This window comes from Lolium rigidum, chromosome 7 (genome assembly GCF_022539505.1).
Source record: "Lolium rigidum isolate FL_2022 chromosome 7, APGP_CSIRO_Lrig_0.1, whole genome shotgun sequence".
Classification (NCBI taxonomy): Eukaryota; Viridiplantae; Streptophyta; class Magnoliopsida; order Poales; family Poaceae; genus Lolium; species Lolium rigidum.
This window is the reverse complement of record NC_061514.1, coordinates 339,917,092-339,940,581: the sequence shown is the minus strand read 5'-3', so window position 1 is coordinate 339,940,581 and position 23,490 is coordinate 339,917,092. Positions and strand designations below refer to the sequence as shown.

At 50.9% G+C, this 23,490-nt stretch overlaps 1 protein-coding gene and 1 long non-coding RNA gene across 6 annotated transcripts; both read left to right on the top strand.

Moving 5' to 3' along the window:
• Nucleotides 1-1,721: 1,721 nt before the first annotated feature.
• Nucleotides 1,722-3,941, top strand: LOC124676004. Of its 3 annotated transcripts, none has more exons than XR_006993488.1 (5): nt 1,722-1,740; nt 1,988-2,046; nt 2,125-2,211; nt 2,303-2,437; nt 3,535-3,941. It is a non-coding gene; the product is annotated as an uncharacterized LOC124676004 (long non-coding RNA). The 3 variants fall into 3 exon arrangements; XR_006993487.1 differs by having other exon boundaries at nt 3,484-3,941; XR_006993489.1 differs by lacking the exon at nt 1,722-1,740 and adding an exon at nt 1,822-1,886 and having other exon boundaries at nt 3,484-3,941.
• Nucleotides 3,942-12,329: 8,388 nt separating this feature from the next.
• On the top strand, nt 12,330-20,783 carry LOC124678533. 3 transcript variants are annotated; one of them, XM_047214405.1, is made up of 3 exons: nt 12,330-12,575; nt 14,243-16,109; nt 20,339-20,783. In XM_047214405.1, exons 1-2 carry the CDS (start codon nt 12,344-12,346, stop codon nt 15,991-15,993), a joined length of 1,983 nt encoding a protein of 660 aa, XP_047070361.1. In that variant the 5' UTR covers nt 12,330-12,343; the 3' UTR covers nt 15,994-16,109; nt 20,339-20,783. The 3 variants fall into 3 exon arrangements, with proteins under 3 accessions (XP_047070361.1, XP_047070362.1, XP_047070363.1); XM_047214406.1 differs by lacking the exon at nt 20,339-20,783 and adding an exon at nt 17,234-17,538; XM_047214407.1 differs by lacking the exon at nt 20,339-20,783 and adding an exon at nt 17,205-17,538.
• Nucleotides 20,784-23,490: the final 2,707 nt, after the last annotated feature.

Sequence of the window (23,490 nt, the reverse complement as noted above, 5' to 3'; positions counted from 1 at the left end):
TTGCTAATACAGCTCAGGGATGAATACCATCCCTATAATTTTGCGTTTATCTCTGCAAAGAATCCACCTGATATTGATGGCCCTCTAGTGAAGGCGTAACTGGCTGTATATGGTTACGTGCTTCTAGCCTTTGGCCTTTTTACTCGATATTTTGGTTGCCGCATGCAAATCATATCTGTTGAAGGATATTGTGCGCTAATTATTTGTGTAGGCTGTACAGTTTTGGTATCGTTGAGTTTTTGGCCTGCTTTACGTTATGGTTTTGGTATCTTTCGCTGTAGCTCAGAATTTTAGTTTTCTTCTCAGGTTGTTTTTGGTTGTAGAAGACTTATGTTGTTTTGATGCCTTCTTAGTACAAGATGATGTTCACTTGGGTTTGATTTGAAAATGTTTCACTTCATTTCCTGATATTCAGTTGACGCGAACCCTGAACAATTTATGCATCTTGACAAGTTTCAAGTTATTTGCACTTTTCACTATCATATCTAATATACTAAGAGGGAACAACTTCGCTTTTGTCGGAATTTTGAGGCCTACTCTGAATAAACGTGGTATTGACACGTAACATGTTTCAAGGGTTTAGTTTCTGCTGGTTTTCTCTGTGTGCAGTTTAGGTTCTCTCTAATATTTTTTGGTGAAGTTCTGATTGCACACCGCCTTCTGATGTGTCGGTGTCGCTGGTGTAACTGTAGTCGCGTGCTGTTTCTTCACGTGTTGGTTCAGCAAGTCAAAGCGGTGCTGCATGCGTGTCCCATCACGAGCATCTCCATTGTTTTTTGTTTTGGCATCGTAGCGCACAGACTCATCCTCCTCCCGAGTCCCTATGGATTCGAGTTGGGTGGCTTCCGTAGATTTCCAAGGATAAGATCTCCTCAAATCCACCGTCTTCGGTAAAGTGGCTGTCAAAAAAATTATCCTCGGTAAAGGGAGGGGAGGGTTCGTGCGCCTGTCTACAGGAGGTCTTTGCTGGCGGCTGGCCGCCACGGCCACGGGCCGATGCGCTGCGATCCCGTGACAGGAGGAGCAGCGCCTGGGCGTCGCCTAGCGTCGGAGGGAGGCAGGCTGGGGACTGCCACCGTCTGCGTGCCGGAGGGTTTCACGAGGCCAGCCGTTGGCCTCCATGGCCATGGGCCAATGATTTAACTCCATCTTCACGGACCTCCTCCTGCCCTGAGCGGCGCGCACCCCCACCTTTTTCAGTCTGAATTCTCTTCTCCGCGAGGCGGTCGTGGACTGAGTCGGCTCCTCCCAGATGCCGGGGACAGCAGGGCAGCAGTCCTGCTGCCTGCTTACTTTGCTTCTCCACATATCTGCTTTTATTTTCTCCTCCAATCTCCTGTGTGGAGACTGTAGATGATGCCCTGATTCATGTCCTCTGTTCATCTTCTTTGTCTTGCATCTTCATCAATATTTTCTTGGCGTGGTTGTCTTGAGGGTAAGCCCTTTTCCGTGAATTCTGTTTGTTTACATTCAGCTTATTTTGTTGTTGTTATTCTTTGTTTCATAGAAGATTGTTCTTCTGAATGCAGGTTCATGTGCTTTGGTTCCTAAGTGGTCAGTGTGTTGTTGGCCCCCGGTGAACTGTCTCCTTCAGCTTGGCATCCTCCGCTGTCGAGCCGGACAGGCCTGGAGCCCCGGAGTGTTCTAGGACGGTTAGGCCTCCTGTTGTTGGACGAGAAAGGCGGGGCAGATCCCCTGCTCCGGGGCGGGCAGCTTTTTTCCGCGCTTACTTGAGGCAAGGTGATTTTTTTTCTTCACGGCCTGTACTTCTGGTTGGGATTCATGATGCTTTGTTCAGAGCCTAGATGAAGTGGTTTGAGAGAATTGACCCTACGAAGATGGCACATGAGGAGCAGCTTTGTTCATAGATGAACAGTACTGATCATGTATATATTCAACATTGATAACAATTGTTAGCTTGCTGCATTCGCTGTTAGCCTTAGAACATATTTATGTCTAACCGGCAGAGCCTTCTGAAATATGACAGGCTTTGTGGCTTATGGACTTCAGGATAAACACATGAAAAGCTCAGACATGATTCTGCAGGTATACTGTTTTTAAAATTTTAATAGCTACTGTCATATTTGTACTCCTAAAATTAATTCTTGAGCAATGTATTTTCAGGCTGCAAATTGTGTCGGTGGCATTCAGTAAGCTCGCCAAGTTATTCAGAACTCAATTCTTAGATGTTAGTTGTGTCGTCCTTCTCTGGTATGGCAACCACCTACTGTTTATATATCAGCAATATGAACACAATCAAATTTAGTAAGCATAAGTTGCTAACAAGCTAATGGTCATACAGTGGGTTTGCACGCTATTTACGCCCATGAGCAGAATCGACATCAGGGATCTCCATACATCCATATGCTCTTCGTCAGCCAGAGCCCTTTCAATTGCCAATTGCCATGGTCTGCTGAATTGATTCATTTGTTGAAAGGTAAGGTTCTTCCGATGAATCGTTCCCAAATGTAATTTCATTATGTCTTCTTCTCACAATATTTTAGGTGAACTTGCAAAATATTATTCAGCATGATTGTAAGAAATTTATATGTTGGAAAGCTGTTCGCGAAAAGAAGATGTTCAAATAACTGTTGGAAAATTTGAATTGCAGGTTTATAAAAAAACTAGAGATTAATCATAACAAATACTTTTAAATCCAAGAGTACCTAGGAAGTGTAATTATGCCATATGATATATCTCAATTTTTTTATAATTTTGTTTAGCCGGAATATTAGCGAATCAGAATTGCCGGTAGTGGAGTAGTATGAATTAACAGTATTAGTAGCGACCAGGTTTCCTGATATGCTTACTGAATTGCATGTTGAGTAATTTTAGGTCAACCAATGTTTATTATTGTTATCGACCTTCTTGCTAGCCTTTTATTGGCTCTTAATATTGGTGCTGTAAGGCAAGCTCCTTGCACGTCAAAGTTCATTATTGCTGATGCCAAATGGGTCAGACGTAGTAAGGGTGGTTTTTGTTTGTTATACTGTGGTAATACATCCGAGCGGGCGACGGCCATGTATAACTCCGAACTTCTATATCCAAGTGATTTCCTTTTATTTCACCTTCAAAATGGTGGTGTTGTTCTAGATGTAGTAAAAAATATTGTTGGAACACTTTTGCTCAATTCACTTCTTACAGATTGATGCCATTTTGAAGACACCATGTGTATGTAGAAAATGCAACTCTCTGTTCTTCTTTTATTGTGACTAGCTAGCTAGATCAATAAACTATATCTCTGTTCTTCTTTTACTGATAACTAATTAGATCAGTAAATTATATTCACATATATCTCCCAAATTAACACCGCATGCTTATCTTCAGAAAGTGTTAACGATAAAGTAAAGCAGTTCAAGGAAGTAAGGAAGCAGGATAGATACAAAAGGAGAGAATGCAGATAGATATGTCAGAACCTTTTGTTGTTGTTCTTGGATCCAGATCCGTTTCTTTTCTTGGTGGCTTTTTTCTTATGAATTGCAGATCCAGTTCTTCTTAACTTACCTTTTATTCCATGTCGCCTCCTCCCACCAGCTAGAGAAATCCACCATATATGGAGAGTATGGAGCACACGAAGCTATGGAGAAACCAAATGCTACTGCAATTTCTTGGGCTAGCTTGCCTCCTGAAAACTGAATTGCCTTGAGATTTGATTGAAAGATTTGCCTTTCCCGATGGTCTTTGGTTGGTTATTCAGTACTCTTGGATTTTATAGTGATGTTGCCACAACAAAAACATTAGATTTCTATAGTGAACTGCGACATACTCACAGTCCAGCTGAGAAATTGATATTTATTTTGTACCTGTGAATACACGTATTGTAGCTATTTGATTTTGAGTAGTTCGGCTAGATGGAACGGTGGGTTTTCATTGTTGTAGTAGATATTTGAGTTTGAGTATGCAGTCCCGCTGATGGGCAAGCAGACTCTTGCTGCGCCAGCCACACCATATTGTTCCATCAGCAGCCAATCACCGTTTGCAGTTCCTCTCCATTAGCGTCGCTCCATTAAGAGGTGAGATACTTATTTGCTCCATTAAGAGGTGAGATACTTATTTTTAGGGGCGGGCCGACGCATAGTAATCGGGCCGTCTGCGGCGGCGACGCAAATCTGGTTCAAATATGCGTCACGTTTGCGTCTCTGCGGCGACGCAAACCAGGTTCAAATATGCGTCAGGTTTGCATCTGGGCCGGTCGGCTAACCAAAATATTTCTTCATTACTATTGATTGGCTAAAAAGGATCACCTTTATATAGATGGTTAGTCGAGTTAACTTAAACTACAACGGTCGTACCTTACTCGACGTCGTGCGGCCTACCACGACCTGGGTTACTCGCAGTCGCGTGGCCTACTACTGGCCGTCGGAGGGTTCAGTGCCATCGTCGAAGCGGGAGCGCTTCACGCACTCCGCGCGGCGCGCACGCCGGCGATCGGACATATCATCTTGCCGCTTGCAGCGTTCGACGGCCTCGGCCAGAGGAGTCCCACATGACTCTCTTGGCCATAGAGTTGGCCTACGCCGCCGCCTCGTCCGCCTGGGCCGTCGCCGCCTGCAACCCCACCAGCTGGGCGTGGAAGTGGGCCTTGTCTCTAGCCACCTCCGCCACTGCTTCGTCCCTGGCGGCGATGGCGCCCGCTAGCTCTCGGTTCTCCTGCTCGACCCGCGCGGGAGAAGGGGCCCTCCGCTGGAGCGAATCCAGGTCGGAGCACATGTACCCCCGAGCCATGGCGACCGCATAGCTGTGGACTTCCTCCTCCGCTGTCCAAGGCTGACGGCGCAGGCCGTCCCCAGCCAGGGTCTCGAAGGACGCGACCAGAATGAACTGGCCGCCGTTGTAGTCGAAGCGGCCGGGTACGACGTCGTCGTCAGCGGCGATGTCATGGATGATGGCGTTCACGGGTGGGACCGCCAGAGGGGCCGACGGAGGGGCCGCCATCGCCGCTCGCGCCTCCGTGAGCGCCGCCCTCGCATCGGCGAGCTCGGCCCTGGCGTCGGCGATTTCCGTCCTGGCCGCCGCGAGGCGCTCACGCCCTTGCGCGCGCTCTGCCGCCTCCGCCTCTGCAACCTCCGCCTCCGCCGTCTCCAGGTCCAGCTGGTCGGCCTGAAACGCGGCGGTGACTAGCTGCTCGTTCTCCTCCGGGTGGGTCTGGCGGCACATCTGAACAACCTGATCCCACCTAAGGTTGTGCTCGGCCATGGATGGATGCTAGGGTTTAGCTTGAGGTGTGCCCGTCACCGCCGCCGGTGTCCACCATATATAGCCATGGCGGCGTTGTCGCGCAGGTCGTTTCAGTAAAATATTGACTTCGGCTTTTGTTTCGTCCAATTCTGAGAATATTTCATGTATAACTTTTTTTGAAATACAAAAACAACAGAAAACAGGGAACTGGCACTGTGGCATTTTGTTAATAGGTTAGTGCTGGAAATTATGTAAAAGGGCAACGAAGTGTAAGCAAAACATATATGAATTGGTGTAAAACAAGCATGGAGCATCAAAAATTATAGATACGTTTGAGACGTATCAAGAACATGCGCCTCGCCCCTCCCCCCCACATCGCGGATGACGATGCATCCGGAAGGAGGCACGGGTGCGGCCGAGCGCGTGCGGGGCGACAGTCGATGAAGATCCGGTGCGCGAGCCTCTTGACGCCGCGATCCTCTCCGGCAGCCTCTGTAGAGTCGGCGCCGCCTGCGCCATGCAGGACGCCTACGGGAAGTGCAGTGGGTCGCGCGGCGGGTCACCGCGGACGCGCTGGTGGTAGCCGTACTCGCGCAGCGTGGTGTCGACATCGCGGCCGTACCACCAGGCACGGCGGCCGGCGTTGTTGAAACGATCGCGTGAGTGGTTGGCCGCCAGCGGGAGCTCGACGACGCGCTCATCTTCAAAGCGCCGCTGCCAGGTCAGGCTTTCGACGACGTTTCCCGGTAAGCTCCTCTCCGCCGGCGTCATCCGATTCCGCCGTTCCCTCGCGAGGGCTCGCGTCTGTGCTCCTATGGGTGGCGGCGGCACGTCGAAGCCGCTGTTGGAGACGTGCCAGTCGTGCGGCAGTTTGTACTGCACTAGGACGAGATGTGGTGTTAGTACAATACGTCGGCCTCATCGAGGCTGAGCTGCAACGAGCGGAGCACGCCGTCGCCGCTGCCGCCGGCCTCGTCGATGTGCGCCATTGTCGGTGGGTGTGTGGGAGGTTTGCGCGGCGGTTGGACGGCGACAGCTAGGGTTGAAAGGTGGGGACCAGAGAGAAGTGCGCGCCGGTGTGGTTTTAAGGGAGGGGGCGGACGCGCATTGGAGGCCCGTGGGTATGGTAGGTGCTCGCCGCGTGGCTAGTCGCCGCCCTCTTCGCCGCTTGGGTTTCCGCGCGGGAGGCCATTAACGCGGGCGACCAACCTCCCCGCGCCGTTTTCGATGCGAACCGCCGCGTCCTCTCGCTGACAAGGCACCCCCACCCGCGAAAACCGTCGTTCCGCGAGGCGCCGGTGTGCCCGATTCGCGCCCTTGGCCAAGGGGCCGACACGGGGTTGATGGCGCTTCTATTGGGCTCCAAAAACCGCCGGCGCCGTTTGGGGCGCACCGGTGTGAGCCTATTTTCGCTGCCGGCCTCCAAAATGCTGTCGGAGCTGCTATCGGGGCAGCAGGTGGAGATGCTCTTAGGGCATCTCCAACGGCGCGACGCAAACGGACGCTGGGCAAACGTTTGTGTCCGCCGTGACCGGAAATGCGTCTAGGCACACTGCTCCAGCGGGGCGACACAAAGTGACCGGGCCGTCCGCGGCGACGCAAACCTGGCCCAGATATGCGCCAGGTTTGCGTCTCGCGGACGCTCCGCGGTCGCGCAGAGTGTTCGCCGAAAAAGACGTAGGACCCACGCGTCAGTGGCAGGAAGGCCGATATTATTCCCGCCAGTGACCATTTCCCGCGCGAAAAATCAAAGTAGACCAGCGCGAGCAGTCCAGAAGCGATGGACGTCCTCGCTGCCGCAGCCACCACCGTGGATGCCGAGCAAACCCTCGCACCCGTCGCCGCCCCACACTCCCCCGTAGCCACGACCATAGCCACAATGGAGGTTGCAGCTCCGGCGGAAGCAAAGAGGGACGCCACCGGCGGCCAGGAGGCAAAGCCGAAGGCGGCAAAGAAGGTGCTCTCCAAGGAGGAGAAATGCGTCGAGGCTGCGAAGCATCACGACCGGCGCAGGAACCTGAAGGAGAAGACTGCTGCGGCCGCCAACCAGCAGGCGTGGCAGATGCAGATGAAAGCCGGCGTCTCGCAAGTAGCCCTTCATCCAAGCTTAGCGGAGGGCTACATGCTCGTCAAGCGAGAGGGGATCGCCGGCGTCGCTCCTCTGGCCTCGTCGATGAGCTCGGTAAGTTCCCAGCTACGTCTGGAACTCCCACTCCCTTGAAGGGCCACCTGGCGTCGCGGTTCGCCTCCGGCGTGGCGCCGTAGCAGTTCAACGGGGCCCCGGTTCCCGACCTCAATCGGACGCCTAGAAGCGGTGACTCATGCCCGGGCGCGACACACAAGACGCGCCAGCTGCCAGAGGAGAGCATGCCGGAGCCCCCGCATCCTATTTGACGAAATGGCACCGCCTGCCCCGACGATGGATGACCCGGTACGTGAGCTCTCTCAATGTGTGCGACTTCCGTGTATCATGCGTCTGCCTTGCGGTCATTCGTAGGCCTATTGGAAGGACCGCCATGAGACAGACATCCATGCCATGATCTTCGGCGGCGGCTTCGTTGGCGACGATCGGGCTGGGACAGGCCCACTGGATGAGTGGGCACCGACGCAAGATGCGGAGGATATCGATAACGCACGGCTGTTCTCCACCCAGCCCACGTAGCCAACACCCGTGTGCGTCGATGACTTTGACGACGCGCCAACACAGCCTGCCCTCACCACGGACAATGGTACCAAGAAGAAGGGGGAGAACCACAGGACACAAGGATTCATCGACGACGAGGACAAGTATTTGTGCGACGCGTGGCTGGCAACAAGCCATGACTGTATTAATGGCAACCAATAAAAGGGCAATGTATATTGGGCCAAGGTCATGCAGGAGTACAACGAGACCAAGATGCACCCGCCCTACCACATCCCAAGCCCTCGGACGGAAGAGTCCCTCCGAAAAAGATGGAACTACATCAAACAAGAGACAAGCAAGTTCTGCTCGGCAGTCGAACATGCTAAGAACCATCCCGTAAGCGGCGCCGGTGTCATGACAGTGGTAAACAAGATACAACCATCATCATTCTATTCTATTTACATTATTCTATGTAAATCATTGGCGGCTTTGGCGTGATTGCAGGTACCCCGGGCCTTGGAGAGGTTCAAGGCAGTGCATAAGAGCATCTCCAACAGGCGCTCTATCCAGCGCTGTATCCAAAAAAGTGACTGGTTTAGTGCGCGGACGCAAATTGATGCTCCAATAGATGCTGCAAGCGGCGCTGTAAAATATAGCTTGGGGCAAAAGCGCTATGTCGTGCACTATATCTACCGCGCCGGAAAGAGCGCACGGTATAATTCACGCGCAGAAACAACTATCCATTTTTACATCTCCAAAATTTAGAGCTTCTGTTGGAGGTGAATATGGCTTCACGCGCAAAACATGGATGTAGCACGCTGGAAAGCGCTTTTATAGCGCCAAGATTTAGCGCGGCTGTTGGAGATGCTCTAAGAAGGGCTTCCATATGGTCCATTGCTGGGACAAGCTCAAGGACGCGGAGAAGTGGAAGACAAGCTTTGCGGCCTACGATGAAGCTGTGAAGAATGGGACATCGGTCAATCTCGACGGCGAAGACGACGATCAAGGCCGTCAAGCCCTTCCACCTCGTCCCCGAGGCCATAAGGCAACCAAAGCCGATCTAGCCCGGGAGGCACAGGCCATTGCGTTCACCGCAGCCTGGAGAAGATGATGGCCGAGAATCATGCCACCTTGGCTGCTAGGGACGAGAAGAGGCGTCTGGAAAAAGAGACCGCAGCTGTCATCTACCTCAACCTCACGAAAGAGGTCATTGAGGTCCAAAGGATGGACGTCGAGGCCAAAAAAGCAGACGCCGAGGCCAAATTGCGTGACGCCGAGGCCAGGAGGATGGACGCGAGGCCAAGACCCATGCAGAAGACACAAGGATCATGCTAGCCGAATTGAGCGGCGTCGACGCCGACACCAGGGCCTGATTCATGAAGAGGCGCGCCGAAATCCGCACGCGAGACGCCTGATCGCCGGTGCCATGCGCCCAACACCTTGGCCTTCTTTTGGACTTTTTTTTATTGCTGTCCAGGCCTTGTTTGCCCCTTTTAGAATCCACTTTGCGTCGTACCATGTGCAAAGTGTGATAAACTAATTTCAGACCTCAAATTGAGGTTGTAATTTCGTGCAAATTTGAGGCTACAACCTCTTTTTTGAATTTTGGCCCGCGCCGAAAATGCGTCGCCTCGCTGGAGCCACCCCGAGACGCAAACGGACGCACGACAATTTCCGCGTCCACCAGGTGACGCAAACGGACGCCCACGGACAACGGCGCGACGCAAACGGACGCTAAGCGACCGTTTGCGTCCGCCATGACCGGAAATGCGTCTCGGCCCTGCTCCAGCGGGGCGACGCAAAGTGACCGGGCCGTCCGCGAAGACGCAAACCTGGCCCAAATATGCGCCAGGTTTGCGTCTCCGCGGACGCTCCGCGGTCGCGCCGAGTGTCCACCAAAAAAGACGTAGGACCCGCGCGTCAGTGGCAGGGAGGCCGATATTATTCCCGCCAGTGGCCATTCCCCACGCGAAATATCAAACTAGACCGGCGTGAGCAGTCCAGAGGCGATGGACGTCCTCGTCGCCGCAACCACCACCATGGATGCGGAGAAAACCCTCGCACCCGCCGCCGCCCCACACTCCCTCGTAGCCACGACCATAGCCACAATGGAGGGTGCAGCTCCGGCGGAAGCAAAGAGGGCCGCCACCGGCGGCGGCCGGGAGGTAAAGTCGAATGCGGCAAAGAAGGTGCTCTCCGCGGAGCAGAAAATCATTGAGGCCGCGAAGCGTTGCGACCGGCGCAAGAACCAGAAGAACAAGAATGCCGCGGCCGCCAACCAGCACGCCTGACAGATGCAGATCAACACCGGCGTCGTGCAAGTAGCCCTGCATCCGACCTTAGCGGAGGGCTACATGCTCGTCAAGAGAGAGAGAGAGAGAGAGAGAGAGAGAGAGAGAGAGAGGATCGCCGGCGTCGCTCCTCTGGCCTCGTCGGTGAGCTCGGTAAGTTCCCAGCTGCATCCTAGAACTCCCGCTCCCTTGCAGGTCCACCCGGCGTCGCGGTTCGCCTCCGGCGTGCCGCCGGTGCAGTTGACCGGGGCGTCGGAGCAGTTCACCGGGGCGGCGGTTCCCGATCTCAACCGGACGCCTAGAAGCGGTGACTCCTGCCCGGGCGTGACACACAAGACACGCCAGGTGCCGGAGGAGAGCATGCCGGTTCCCCGCATCCTGTTCGACGAAATGGCGCCGCCTGCCCCGACAATGGACGACCCTGTACGTGAGCTCTCTCAATGTGTGCGACTGCCGTGTATCATGCGTCTGACGTCCAGTCATTCGTAGGCCTATTGGATTGACCGGCATGACAAAGACATCGAGGCCATGATCTTCGGTGGCGGCTTCGTTGGCGACGCCGGGGCCGGGACAAGACCGCATGATGAGTGGACACCGACGCAAGATGCGGAGGACATCGAAGCCGCACGGCTGTTCGCCACCCAGCAGACGCAGCCAACACCCGTGTGCGTCGACGACTTCGACGACGCGCCAACACAGCCTGTCCCCACGGACATTGCTACCAAGAAGAAGGGGGAGAGCCACAGGACACAAGGCTTCATCGATGACGAGGACAAGTGTTTGTGCGAAGCGTGGCTGGCAACGAGCCATGACTGTATTAATGACGCGCAGCAAAAGGGCAAGGTCTATTGGGCCAAGGTCATGCAGCAGTACAACGAGACCAAGATGCACCCGCCCTACCATATGCCAAGCCCTCGGACGGAAGAGTCCCTCCGAAAAAGATGGAACTACATCAAACAAGAGACAAGGAAGTTCTGCTCGGCAGTCGAACATGCTAAGAACCATCCCGTAAGCGGCGCCGGTGTCATGACAGTGGTAAACACGATACAACCATCATCATTCTACACTATTTGCATCATTCTATGTACATCATTGGCGGCTATGATTGCAGGTATCTCGCGCCTTGGAGAAGTTCAGGGCGACGCATAAGAAGGGCTTCCATATGGTCCATTGCTGGGACGTGCTCAAGGACGCGCAGAAGTGGAAGACAAGTTTTGCGTCCTACAACGAAGATGTGAGGAATGGGACAGCGGTCAACCTCGACGGCGATCAAGGCCGTCCAGCCCTTCCACCTCGTCCCCGAGGACATAAGGCTACCAAGGCCGATCTAGCCCGGGAGGCGCAGGCCATTGCGTTCACCCAGAGCATGGAGAAGCTAATGGCCGGGAATCTTGCCATCTTGGCTACTAGGGACGAGAAGAGGCGTCTGGAAAAAGAGGCCGCAACTGCCATCTACCACAACCTCGCGAAGGTGAGGTCCAAAGGATGGACGTTGAGGCCAAAAAGGTAGACGCCGAGGCCAAATTGCGTGACGCCGAGGCGAGGAGGATGGACGCCAAGGTCAAGACCCGTGCAGAAGACACAAGGATCATGCTTGCCGACTTGAGCGGCGTCGACGACGACACCAGGGCATGGTTCATGAAGAGGCGGCCGAAATCCGCACGCGAGACGCCTGATCGCCATCGCCATGCGCCCAACACCTTGACCTCCTTTTGGAATTTTTTTTATTGCTGTTCAGTCCTTGTTGTGCCCCTTTTGCTCCACTTTGCGTCGTACCTTGTGCAAAGTGTGATGAACATATTGCAGACCTCAATTTGAGGCTGTAATTTCGTGCAAATTTGAGGCTACAATCTCTTTTTTGAAATCTGGCCTGCGCCAAAATGCGTCGTCCCGCTGGAGCTAGCCCTAGACGCAAACGGACGCGCGACCATTTGCGCGTTCGTCACGCGACACAAACGGACATTCGCCGACATTTTGAGGGTGCGAAATGCGTCGCGCGCCCCGTTGGAGATGCCCTTAGTTGAGGAAGGATCCACCCGTCGGCCATGCAAAGTCAGTGTGACGTGAGTATCTGAATCGCCGAAACTTATCTGACGTGTTGTCTTGTCACCAACCGTATCTTTTTCGCGAGCCCACGTGAAGGCCGCCGCCGCCGCCGCATTCGGTTCGCAATTCACAATTCACAAACGCCCCCAAGACTCCTCGCACCTCCCGGCCGACGAAATCCTAAGGGGGCCAGCGGCGGCCGGCGATGGGGGAGTACGCGGTGGCCAAGACGTCGGTGTGGTGGGACATCGAGAATTGCTGCGTCCCCCGCAGCTGCGACCCGCAGCTCATCGTCCAGAACATGAGCTCCGCGCTCGCCGCCGCCGGCTACAGGGGCCCCATCTCCGTCTCCGCCTACGGGGACACCCACCAGATCCCCCACAACGTGCAGCACGCCCTCTCCAGCACCGGCGTCTCGCTCAACCACGTCCCCGCCGGTACGGAACCCCACGCCCTGCCAGCAAATCTGCTCTGATCCCTAATCTTATCACTTGGTCAACGGTCTACCTCGCCAGTGCAAAGTGATTTGCGCCGTTTTGGTTGCCCGTCTCTGGGATTGCCGCGCTATTTGGTCCAGATATATGCTTCCTTGTGGGTATGATTTGACTGATGGATCTGGCGTAATTTTCGGGGGACGGTAATAGTCAAAGTTCCATGCTTTAGGGGTGTGCTTCGTCTCCAGGATTTCAGGCTTGGGCTTGTGCTTTCTATCTTAGTTACTAATAGGTTAGGTTAATTGATTACGAAATAGTGTTCTTGCATTCACGCATGGGCATCCCAGCATGCCGATTGGACCTGACGCATGTAGCACATCACAACTCGGCTCAAGCTCACCTAAGTGATGAGTTAAACATTTTGCGACCCCTGGTTGCTGTCACCCGTGGGACTGACACACCTTGACCTCCAGAGGAAGAAACATTAACGCCTTTGCCTCCTTTACAAGACACATTAACCTCTAGAAGAAGAAACATCAACGCCTTCACCTCTTTTTTAAGACACCAGCTTCCTAAATGATCATACAGGATGTAACCCCATGCACCGCACGGGCATAGTCCGACTCAAGCACCACCAGCCAGTTCATCGCCACCGCTAGAAAGCTGGGGACCTTAGAGGCAAGCCAAGATTTCTGCACCTTCAGTTGGTATGAATGTCCAAGAAGCAAGGAATACCTTCTCCTGATGATCACGGATGATGTCCCTGAGTCCTGCCTGTCCAGAGCTAGCCTCTCAGCTGGCATCAACATTAACTTTGGCCCAAAGCTTCATCCAGAGGACGCTGTCTTGAGCTTTCTTTGGCGTCTCCTTCACCTTCTTCTTATTTACCTTAGCTTGGGAAACATAGGCACCTTTCCCTTGCCATCTAGGTAGCGGAAGCTTGCCAGGGAGTTGGTAATTGTAGAAGAAAGAAACCAAGGTTGACACAGACTCCTAACTGACCCCCAAGTAATTATGTAAGCACGAACCAGAGAGATGATGGATCGGTAAACTATTCTCGTATTGCTTGATTGAGGATGGACACATACGTGGTCACTTATATAGTACTTACCTGACCACCAAGTAATAATCCAAAACATAAGGATACAGATTCAACCTCTATCTCTAATCTCATCTCTTCCTATCTAAATAACTCCCTTATTTAAATATTATTCTATATTGATTTGAATGTTAGCTAATCTTATAAAACAGTCGGGCATTGTTTTGTCTGGATAGAAAGTTATGTTGGTTCTCATTGATTCTTCATGTTGGTTTTCTTTGTATTTTCCTAAGGTTTATCCAGACATCCAAATAAGTGAGGGTTAATTGCAAGCATGTGTCCTGCATGTGAATGCCATATATTCTTATGAGTAATTAATTTCTTCATTTCATTATAACAAGTACCTAGGAAGATTTTGTGATTTGTTGTCATTTCAATTAGTCACATAAATAGTTGTGTTGGACCTCTTCCAGTTTGAAGATCAACCCAACTTACCACTATAGGTCTGTATCTCAAATATTACTCTTGGCAAAAGCTCTGGCTCTGATTGCATTGCATTTGGAGTTACATGTGTAGCATGCTAGATATTTGAACAGATCTTCTCATTTTTATTATTTCCTAGCGAATGCAGGCATTAAAGATGCAAGCGATAAGAAGATCTTGGTTGACATGCTGTTCTGGGCTATTGACAATCCTCCACCAGCAAATTATCTGCTTATCTCTGGTGACCGGGACTTCTCTAACGCCATTCATAAGCTTAAAATGAGGCGATACAATATTTTATTGGCACAACCTCAAAGTGTATCTCAAACCCTTACTGCTGCAGCAAATAATGTTTGGCTCTGGAGAAGCCTTGTGGCTGGAGAACCACCATTAGCAGAGTCACCATACATAAGCAGCACGTCAAGTGGCAATAAGGATGATTTGGATACTTCAAAGAACATAATTTCAAGTTCTTCAGACATGACTCAAGATACCAATTCTGCAGTGCAGAATATTTTGTGTGATCATCAAAGTGGTGCTAACAGCAATGCAGATAAGAAATATGAAGTTAAGCATCCTCGAGAAGTGCAGACAGGCAAGTCCAAACCAACAAGGAGATTACCGAAGAAGAGGAGTAACCCTGGTGGAAGCGGGTTTACTAAGCAAACTGTTTCCAAGAAGTCCAAGGGAGGTATTGATAGCACAGAACAGTCCAAGTTCAAGCAACCAAGGATAGGACAAGTAAAAGCAGTCCCTGGGCAGCCCTTGATCTGCTATAGGTGTGGTGAGGGACACCGTGCTGCAGACTGCACTTTTGACGGTGACTGCTGCCGTTGTGGCAAACCTGGCCACAAGGACCGAGTGTGCAAAGAGAATCCTGACAGCATTGTCAAGTGGATGCCTGCGCATGCACAAGACTTGGCCACATCCTCTCCGGGGTCTGTCCATGTAATGAACTCTGCTTCTCAATTGCACCCAACTTGCTCATCACCCTTGGAATGCTCCCAGCAGGTGTCCCCTGGTGTTCCATCTCCATCTCCAGTTCCTCCCATGGCTCCTGCACCGCCAAAGATGGGTGGGGGACCTTCTTCTGTCCCAGCTCATTCTGGAGTCTGCGCCAAGCCAACAGCTGTGCAAGTGGGTAGGGGAGGCATGGCGCAACAAACCACATCCGTGCCTCATCCTCCTATGGCGGTTCCAGCTTACCGACCAAGCCAAGGGCAGGGCATGCTCTGCTTCAAGTGCGGTGTTGTTGGACACTGTGCTGCTCAGTGCACGTATATCGGTTCCTGCCGCCGTTGTCACCAAGCAGGCCACATGGAGAGAGTGTGCAAAGAGAACCCTGATAGCATCATCAAGTGGGAGCAATTGCATGCATACGCCTTAGCTATGTCCTCGCAGGGGTCCGTCCACATGACCGCTCCCGCTTCTCAGTTGCACCAAACTTGGACACCACCCCTGGGGTGCTTCTTGCAGGCGAATCCTGCTGTGCCAGCTCCATCTCCAACTCCTGCGACTCCTGCACCGCCACACAGGGGTGTCACAGATTCTTCTACCCCAGCTCGGCCTGGAGTCTCTGCCACGCCGACTGCTGTGTCGTTGGGTAAACCAGACGTAGTGCCACAACCGACATCTTCAGCCCTTCGTCCTCCTACGGCTGGTCTAGCTTACCGACCAGTCCTGGGACAACATCATCAAGTAGGTAGCTCTCAGCTGCTTCCAGCTTGGACACAGCACCCAGGGTACTTCTGGCAAGCGGCCCCTGTTGTGCCGTCTCCACTGCCGGCTCCCCCCGTGACTCCCATGCTGCCACAACCAGGCGTTGCAGCTTCTCCTAGGCCAGCTCACTATGGAGCCTACCCCATGCCCTTCCCCTTCCCCTTCGGCAGGCCATGGTGAGAAGTATACTCCCAGTTGATCCTTTGTATGCTCTTTGCTTCAGCCAGGCAAGAGGGGAAAGAGAGAAGGAGGGATATGAGGAAAAAGGGGTGGAGGAGGTTTTCACTAGCTGTCCAGTAAGTGTTTTTTTTCCCTAATTTGAAGTTAAATTAAAAAATAGCAGCCTCTGCAGGATTTCTGTCATATTTTGATTGTTCAATTGTCACTGCGAGCACTAAAATAACTCATTATAGAATCAGATTAAAAATATGGAAAAACATGGAAGTTGAAGCTTATAGTCTGTATATGCTTAAAGCGCCATATACTACGAAGCACCGATACGGCGAGACAGATACAACGATACGGATACGGGGACACGGGATACGACAATTTCTAGAAATAGAAATACAGCGATACGGCGAGTATACATATATAAATTAATATAAATCCATATGATTTAGACAAAGAATAATTGAATTCTATGAAAATATGTCCCATTTGTTGCCGACATGTCTGTTTTAAGTCCTTGATGGCCGAATGATTATCTCATCAATTTCCTCAATCATTATACTGCCCCATTCGTGCTTGCAAAATACATCAATGGCATCAGCGCCCAACACCAGCAGCAAGCAACACCACACAGGACAGCCTGGCAGCAAGCAAGCACACACACCTAGGAGCAAGCAAGACTTGCAACAACAGCCACGGCGCTGCTCCTGATCTGCTGTGATGGTCAATCGACCGAATAGATAGAGAGTGCACTGGTTATTAGGGTTAGTAGTGAGCTTTGGCTGGGCTTCACGTGTCTCAGCCCTGTCGACAATGTCCCCAGCGACATATCAACATCTTTTTCTTTCTTTTTAAATAGGAAAAGACGATACTCCTGGCATACGCGTATCGACCGAGTATCGGCATTTATTTTCTTTCTTTTTAAATCAGAAAATACGATACTCCTGGGATAGAGTATCGGAGTATGAGCGAAGGATTGTACGCGGACACAGCGGAGTTTGAAGTATCGGTGCTTCGTAGGCCATATATGCTTAAAGCGCCATCAACATGTGAAATTTATATCGGTTTCCAAAGTTGGCTAAGAATTATGATCAACCAAACAGTAGCTTGAGGCGAAACTCAGGCTTTCAAAGCACACTCTTCATGATAAATCCCAAATATAGTTGCATGGTAAGTTAGTCACCCACCTCATAACATGTTTTCTTGGATTCTAATGCTTTTAGTTGGGCTTCACCTTGGAGGACTCTTTTAGTTGGGCTTCACCTTGGAGGACTGAGGTGGATTGTCGACAAGAAGGGGTTGGACGATAGTGTTAGAGATTTTTTTTAATTGATTTTAATGCTTTGGAATGACACATTGCACTTTGTGACTGAGGCAAGCACATGTGTATTGGCAGTCAATGGGTGCACACCACCATTGGCACCTTTGAATATTTGCTTATGTTTTGCTCTTTGTTATTCGTCATATAGGGATTCTTGAGAAGTTCCTTTTTGTTGTCTATGTTCACAGAATATGGCTAACGGTTCATGCTTATTATGTTGAAAATAATTACCCGTATTAATGGAAAATAGATTATGGTTCACGCTTATGGCTATAATGAGAAATTTTTAATTTTCTGCATATGCATTCCACGGTTCGAGACCTTGGTTACGAACATCTACAGGCTGGAGGGTAGTCCACCAGTTTCGAAAACCCGGATGCCATGGTGTGGATGAGGGTGGGACATAGAAGGGTGTCATTATAGTTATGCTTGGCATAAGCTATGGATGCTATTTATGGATTTTTTATTTATTTGAGATAGCTAAGATCTATGTTTTGACATGCATACATTTGAGCATTGAATGGTTGTCAAAAATTGGAAAACAATTGAATTGTGGTAGTCTAGTTGCAAATGGGCTATTGCTGTGAGAACATCTTCTGCTTCCATATGATGTCTTTTCATTTGGTGTATTTACGAAGTCTTGTGAACACATATTCTTGCCATGTTTCCGTCGATGGCTAGGTGATTATTCAAGCAACTTACTGGAGGAGAATAGCACATGATCTATGCCCATGCAAACACTCACAAGGCCACTCACGTGATCATTTGCTAGAGTACTTTTTGTGACGTGATTAGTTTAAAGCCTTGTTACCACGCTATATTTAGTAGCTAGGCCATTGAAGGTTATTTTCCGAATCTTGCATGCTTAGGTGAAGGCCCAAGGCAGTAGTCACTGGTTGCCCCACTCGGCCTAGGTTCTTATACTAGTAATACCGCGGTGGTACGCTTGGGAGCATAGTTTGCTCAGGTTATATACTTATACGTCAACTTGAAAAAAAGGGCATCCCGGCAGTAGCGGAGCTTGATGAAAATCCATGGGAGGGCCAGCCTTAAAAAAGGCAAAAGAGAACTTGTCTAACTGCTCTTTCCATGGCTGTTGCCTGTTGGCTGCTATAATTTGCAAAACTGAAGGAGTTCACAAATCAGTGAACAATGAAACAATAGATGCTATAAAATTGCTAACTAAGAATTTGGGGAAAGAAAGAAAATTGCTGGAACTCATGCCGGCCCCGTGGCCATGTATGGCGGCCATGCTTGCCGGCTGCGGCGACCCCCTGGCTGCCGGAGGCGGCGCGGCGCTGCTGTGGGTCCTCCGTTGGTCTGCTTCATGGCTTCCCAACCTTTTCTGTCACATTGCTAAACCTAGCGAGGAGATCTCACGGCCGTGGCTTCCGTCAAGTCGAGAGGAACAATTGACTCGAAGGCAGCATACAGGGGATGGTCGTTCTTGTTATTGGGCTGGGCCTCGGATGCACAGGGGTTACTTACTTTTTTGCCAAAAACCTGGGCTGGCCATGGCCCAGTTCGGCCCCAACGAAGCTCCGCCAGTGCAGCCCGGTGCATGAAGGTCCCGCTTTGCGCAGGGTCCGGGGAGGGGTCAACGTAACCTAAAATTAATTTGTTTTGGTGCTTTCTTTTATCAGTAGCGCCAGATGTAATGATGTTTGATGCCATGCTTGTAGATTTGCATTATCCCAGTATATCTGTACTGAGACAAGAAAGGCAAGAAAGAGTGATGGATGATCACCAACTCAAATCTTTAGAAGTAGGAAAGATATGTTTACCTGGAACCCCACGTGTCACTCGTATTACTGTTGGGGGTAGCAGTGATCACATGCTCGAGTATCCTATGCGTCTTAAACTTAATATTGAATTCTTTATGTGGAATGTTTGCTCTCACATTGTTTTTAGGATCTGCATATTATCAGTTGTTGCATTTGTTTGCCAATATAAGCATGTTTACGGAAGGTTTTGCCGAAATTTCTCGGTGAAATATTGTTGTTCTGATCTGGAGTGTGTGGTAGCAGTTCAGCTTGTCCATAGCCGGGGTATTATAGCATTGCCGAGTATCTTCACTCGTGTCGATGTCCTCAGCTGTGACATATGGATTCCTACTCCAGTATTCATGAGTTCTCCATTTGTTTATTTCTTGCTGCATCCTGTTTCTCAGCATCTACTTACTGTTACTAAAATTAGATGTGGTGCCAAAGTTCTCGATGTCATTCCTTTTATGTGAAAATGCTTTCTTATGTTAGTAGTGTGTTAGGTTGTGTTGACTGAGACATGTTCCCGTCAAGATATATTAGATAATCAACATGAAGGGCCATGATGGCTGTGTGCATTCACTTGAGATGCAGAGGCTGGGGGACTTGCCTTTTTTTTGTGAATTTATGATGTCACATATTCAGTAAAAACACCGATCACAGGCGGTGTTTAAGTATTCCAGCTTCAGTGCTTTTCTAATGCAGGTCAGGGCTGAAGGTAGTGGATTACCAACTGCCTCCCTAGAATTTTTCAGTTACATTTGCAAAGAATCCACCTGATATTGATGGCCCTAGTGAAGGCTGAATTGGGTGGATATGGTTATGTGCTTTTTACCGTTTGCCTTTTTTACTGGACATTTTGGTGTCTACTCGCAAATCATATCCATTGAAGGATATGCTGTGCTGATGTTTAACTTCATTTGCATAGAAAAATAGCTGGACAGTTTTTGTATTCTTCGAGTCTTTGGCCTGGCTTTGTGTTATGGTTTCGGTTTCTTTCTTTGTAGCTCAGCTTTTCAGTTTTCTCTTCCGGCCTTACAACATTCGTTGTTTTCATGCCTTATTCTAGTGCAAGATGATGTGGGTGTCAGAAAAAATATCCACTTCATTTGCTGATATTTCAGTTGATGTGAAACCTGAACAATTTATGCATGTTGACCGGAAGTTTCATTGCTGTTTCAACTATCATAGCGTAAAAATGGTCAGAGTTTGTTGAACTGTAGAAGTGCACCATCTTCGACTGATTGTTCTTGCTTCTTTTTTTGTCATGTAGGCACCCACCGCCTACATCTTCACTGGGTCTGATGAGAAGCAAGGTGATGACACGGAGCCGTCAATTTGCTTGAAGGGGCGTGCAAGCGTGGCTGAGTTGGGTGGTGGTGGAGACGGAGTTGTAGCCCCGGGGATAATTTAAGAGCAGGGAATGGCAACATAGGAGAGGAGGGGAGAGATAAGGTAAAGGTGCATGAACCTCCAAGCAAATCATACATGGTCACAAGACAAAGATATACATTAGATGATATACCAAAAAAAAAACAATGTGCTCAAATAGTGTTTGTTTATTTACTCCCTAGGTCTTCATCTACAGGCATCACTGTTGTTGATGATGTAAATTTGACCATCAATTTGGCTAGTAATACATGAGATAAGTGTCATAAAAATCATACTATTAGGACTTTTTCTATCATGAATTAAATGATATAGTTCTTTTAGTATATGACACATATTTTGTTGGTCAAATTTATGTTCAAAGTGGATTTATTAACATGCATATGCGCCATATGTAAAATAGGACAAGAGGTGGTTGGTAATGAAAACCGCAAGTCTATGTATCTGCGTATGTGACTTGATGTGTTAAAAGTATTACTCGATGTGCTAAAAGTATTTAGGGTCTGAGGGAGCAGCAATGTTCCTACGAGAGGGAAGTATGGTTCCAGTAGGCTATGTTGAGGACAAATTTATCACCGACATTCCGACAAGAGGTAGTTATATACTTATATTTCATTAAGGACAAAGGGTAGACACCTGCTCTCTAGTTTTGTAGAAGCTTGTAAAAAACTGTAAGTATTGGAGAAAGTGTAGGAGTTTAGTCGTCGAGTCTATATGAGTCAGTAGTCACCACATTATACCTCTATGGCTTTTTTTCTTCTTTTGATATGGAACACTGTTCCATTAAGATACGGTGAGATCACCAGTCACCGCACGGGTTACAACCAACGGATAGTTCACTGTCAACTAGCGTGGGTGTTCTGAACATCTCCAACACCCAAAGTAGCCATCACATGCGCCGGCTTGTTACATTCCCTCCTATCATGCATGATACGAGGATCTATAGGGCATCTCCAACGGGGCGACCCAAACCGTGCCCGCGCGTCCGGATGGGTCGAACCGGACAAAAACGCGGCCCAGCGCGCGGACCCATCCCTAAAACGGATGGCCACGGCGTCCGGGATGACCCAAACCCGGCCCAAATCTGGGACGAGTTTGCGTGGCCGCGGACGTCGAATGTTGGTCGCTCGCGTCCACCCCTTGTCCGCCCCTGGCCCGCCTGTCTGTCTCCCAAAACAGAAACACTCCACTCCACTCCCAAAACCTAGAGATGGCCGACGAAGCGACTGCCGCCGCCACCGCCAGCACCGCCACCATCGGAGACGAGGCACAGCTCGCGGACGTTGCCGCTCCTCCCGTGTCGGAGGCTCTCGGCACCGGATGCTCCGGTGGTCGTGGAGCCCGGGCGGCGACGAAGAAGGCGAAGCCCGACCTCGCCGCGGAGCGAGAGGAAGATCGAGAGCAAGAAGCGGGGCGGCGCCGAGGGCGCTCGAGCAACGGAAGAGGGATGTCGCTGCGGCGGAGGAGCGGCAGCGGGCGGCGGAGCAGCTCCTCCAACTCAAGACGGAGGCGAAGGCGAACGTCATGCAAGAGCATGCCATGCTCTTTTACGGCCACACAACGCTCGCTCAGCACTTGATCCTCCCGGGCGCCGGCACGGCCTCGGGGGGGAGCTCGGCCTCGGCCGTGACCCGGCCCCTTCCTCCAAGGTCGACATCCCTGCCGACTGCCCCGTTTGGGTACACGCCCGGCGCGCAGGAATTGGGGGCGCAGTCGGCGCGGTACGCGTACCCGTCATGGGATGGGTCACCGGAGGTGGGCGAGTCCTTCACGGGGCCGTCTCCTTCGTCCATTGACCTGAACCGTGCGCCGGTGAACTCCAAAGGCCCCAAGCACATGGGATCAGCAGCGAAGGCCGGAGCACGCAACCTGCTCGACGATTTGTCGGCCGAGCGCGCGCCGCCTCCGATGCCGGCACCGTCCACCGTGCGAGGCCCCTCCGTCCTACACGCGGACAATGCCGACCACCATGCCGTATGCTTCAACCGAGCAGGCTCCCCGGCCACCTCCCATTGACACACGACGAGGACAGCAGCGCTTCGTCCGGGAGCATTAACATCGAGGACGAGCCGTTGTTCGGTCAGGAGCTCACGCAAGCCGCAGCTGCACAAGCTCGAGGTCGCCGCGTAAGCAAAAGAACCAGCAACTACACGGAGAAGGAGGTCAAGGTGCTCGTCGATGGATGGTTGACCATCGGGCAAGATGCATTGACGGGTGCCGAGCAGAAGGGGACCGTATTCTGGCGCCGGATCTATGATTACTTCCATGAACATCGCAAATACGGACATGAGCCATTTGAGAGCGACCGCAGCGAGACATTGCTCCAAAAGAGGTGGGGAGCAATTCAAACGGAATGCAACAAGTTCCAGGCGGCGTATGAACACGTGAAGCGGATCCCCGTTAGTGGCATGGGTGTGAAGGACTTGGTATGATTCTTAACCTCAACTTAGTCATCCAATGTTTGCACATATGTTTATCATTGTTGTCTTGCTTTGCTCTAGGTGTGGCAAGCTTTGGAATGGTACAAAGGCAACAATGGAGATAAGACCTTTGCCTTCCCTCATTGTTGGAAGCAACTCCAAGGCACCCCCCAAGTTCCAGGAGGGGTTCGAGGGGTACATGGCGACCTTGACTGGCAACAAGACCGCCAAAGATCCCACGGTCATTGACCTTGATGGTGGGCAGCCTTGCGGTAGCTCCGCTTCTCGTGCAAGTCGTCCTCGCGGCCACAAGGCAACCAAAGCCGACTTGAAGCGTGATGCCTCGTCCATGCTATTGTTTGGCACTTTGAAGGAGATGCATGCCGACAGAGAGATGTCCACGGACAAGAGGGATGAGAGAAGGCGCCGGGAGAAAGATGAGGACATGAAGAACTACTTCGATGTCCAAAAGAAGAAGCTTGAGATTGAAGAGGTCAAGGCCAAGACCAAAGCTAGAGAAATTGAGCTTAAAGAGAGAGAAATTGAGCTCATAGCAATGGCAAGGGTCCAAGAGGTGGAGTTGAAGGTGAAGGAAGTTGAGCTCAAACGGCAAGCC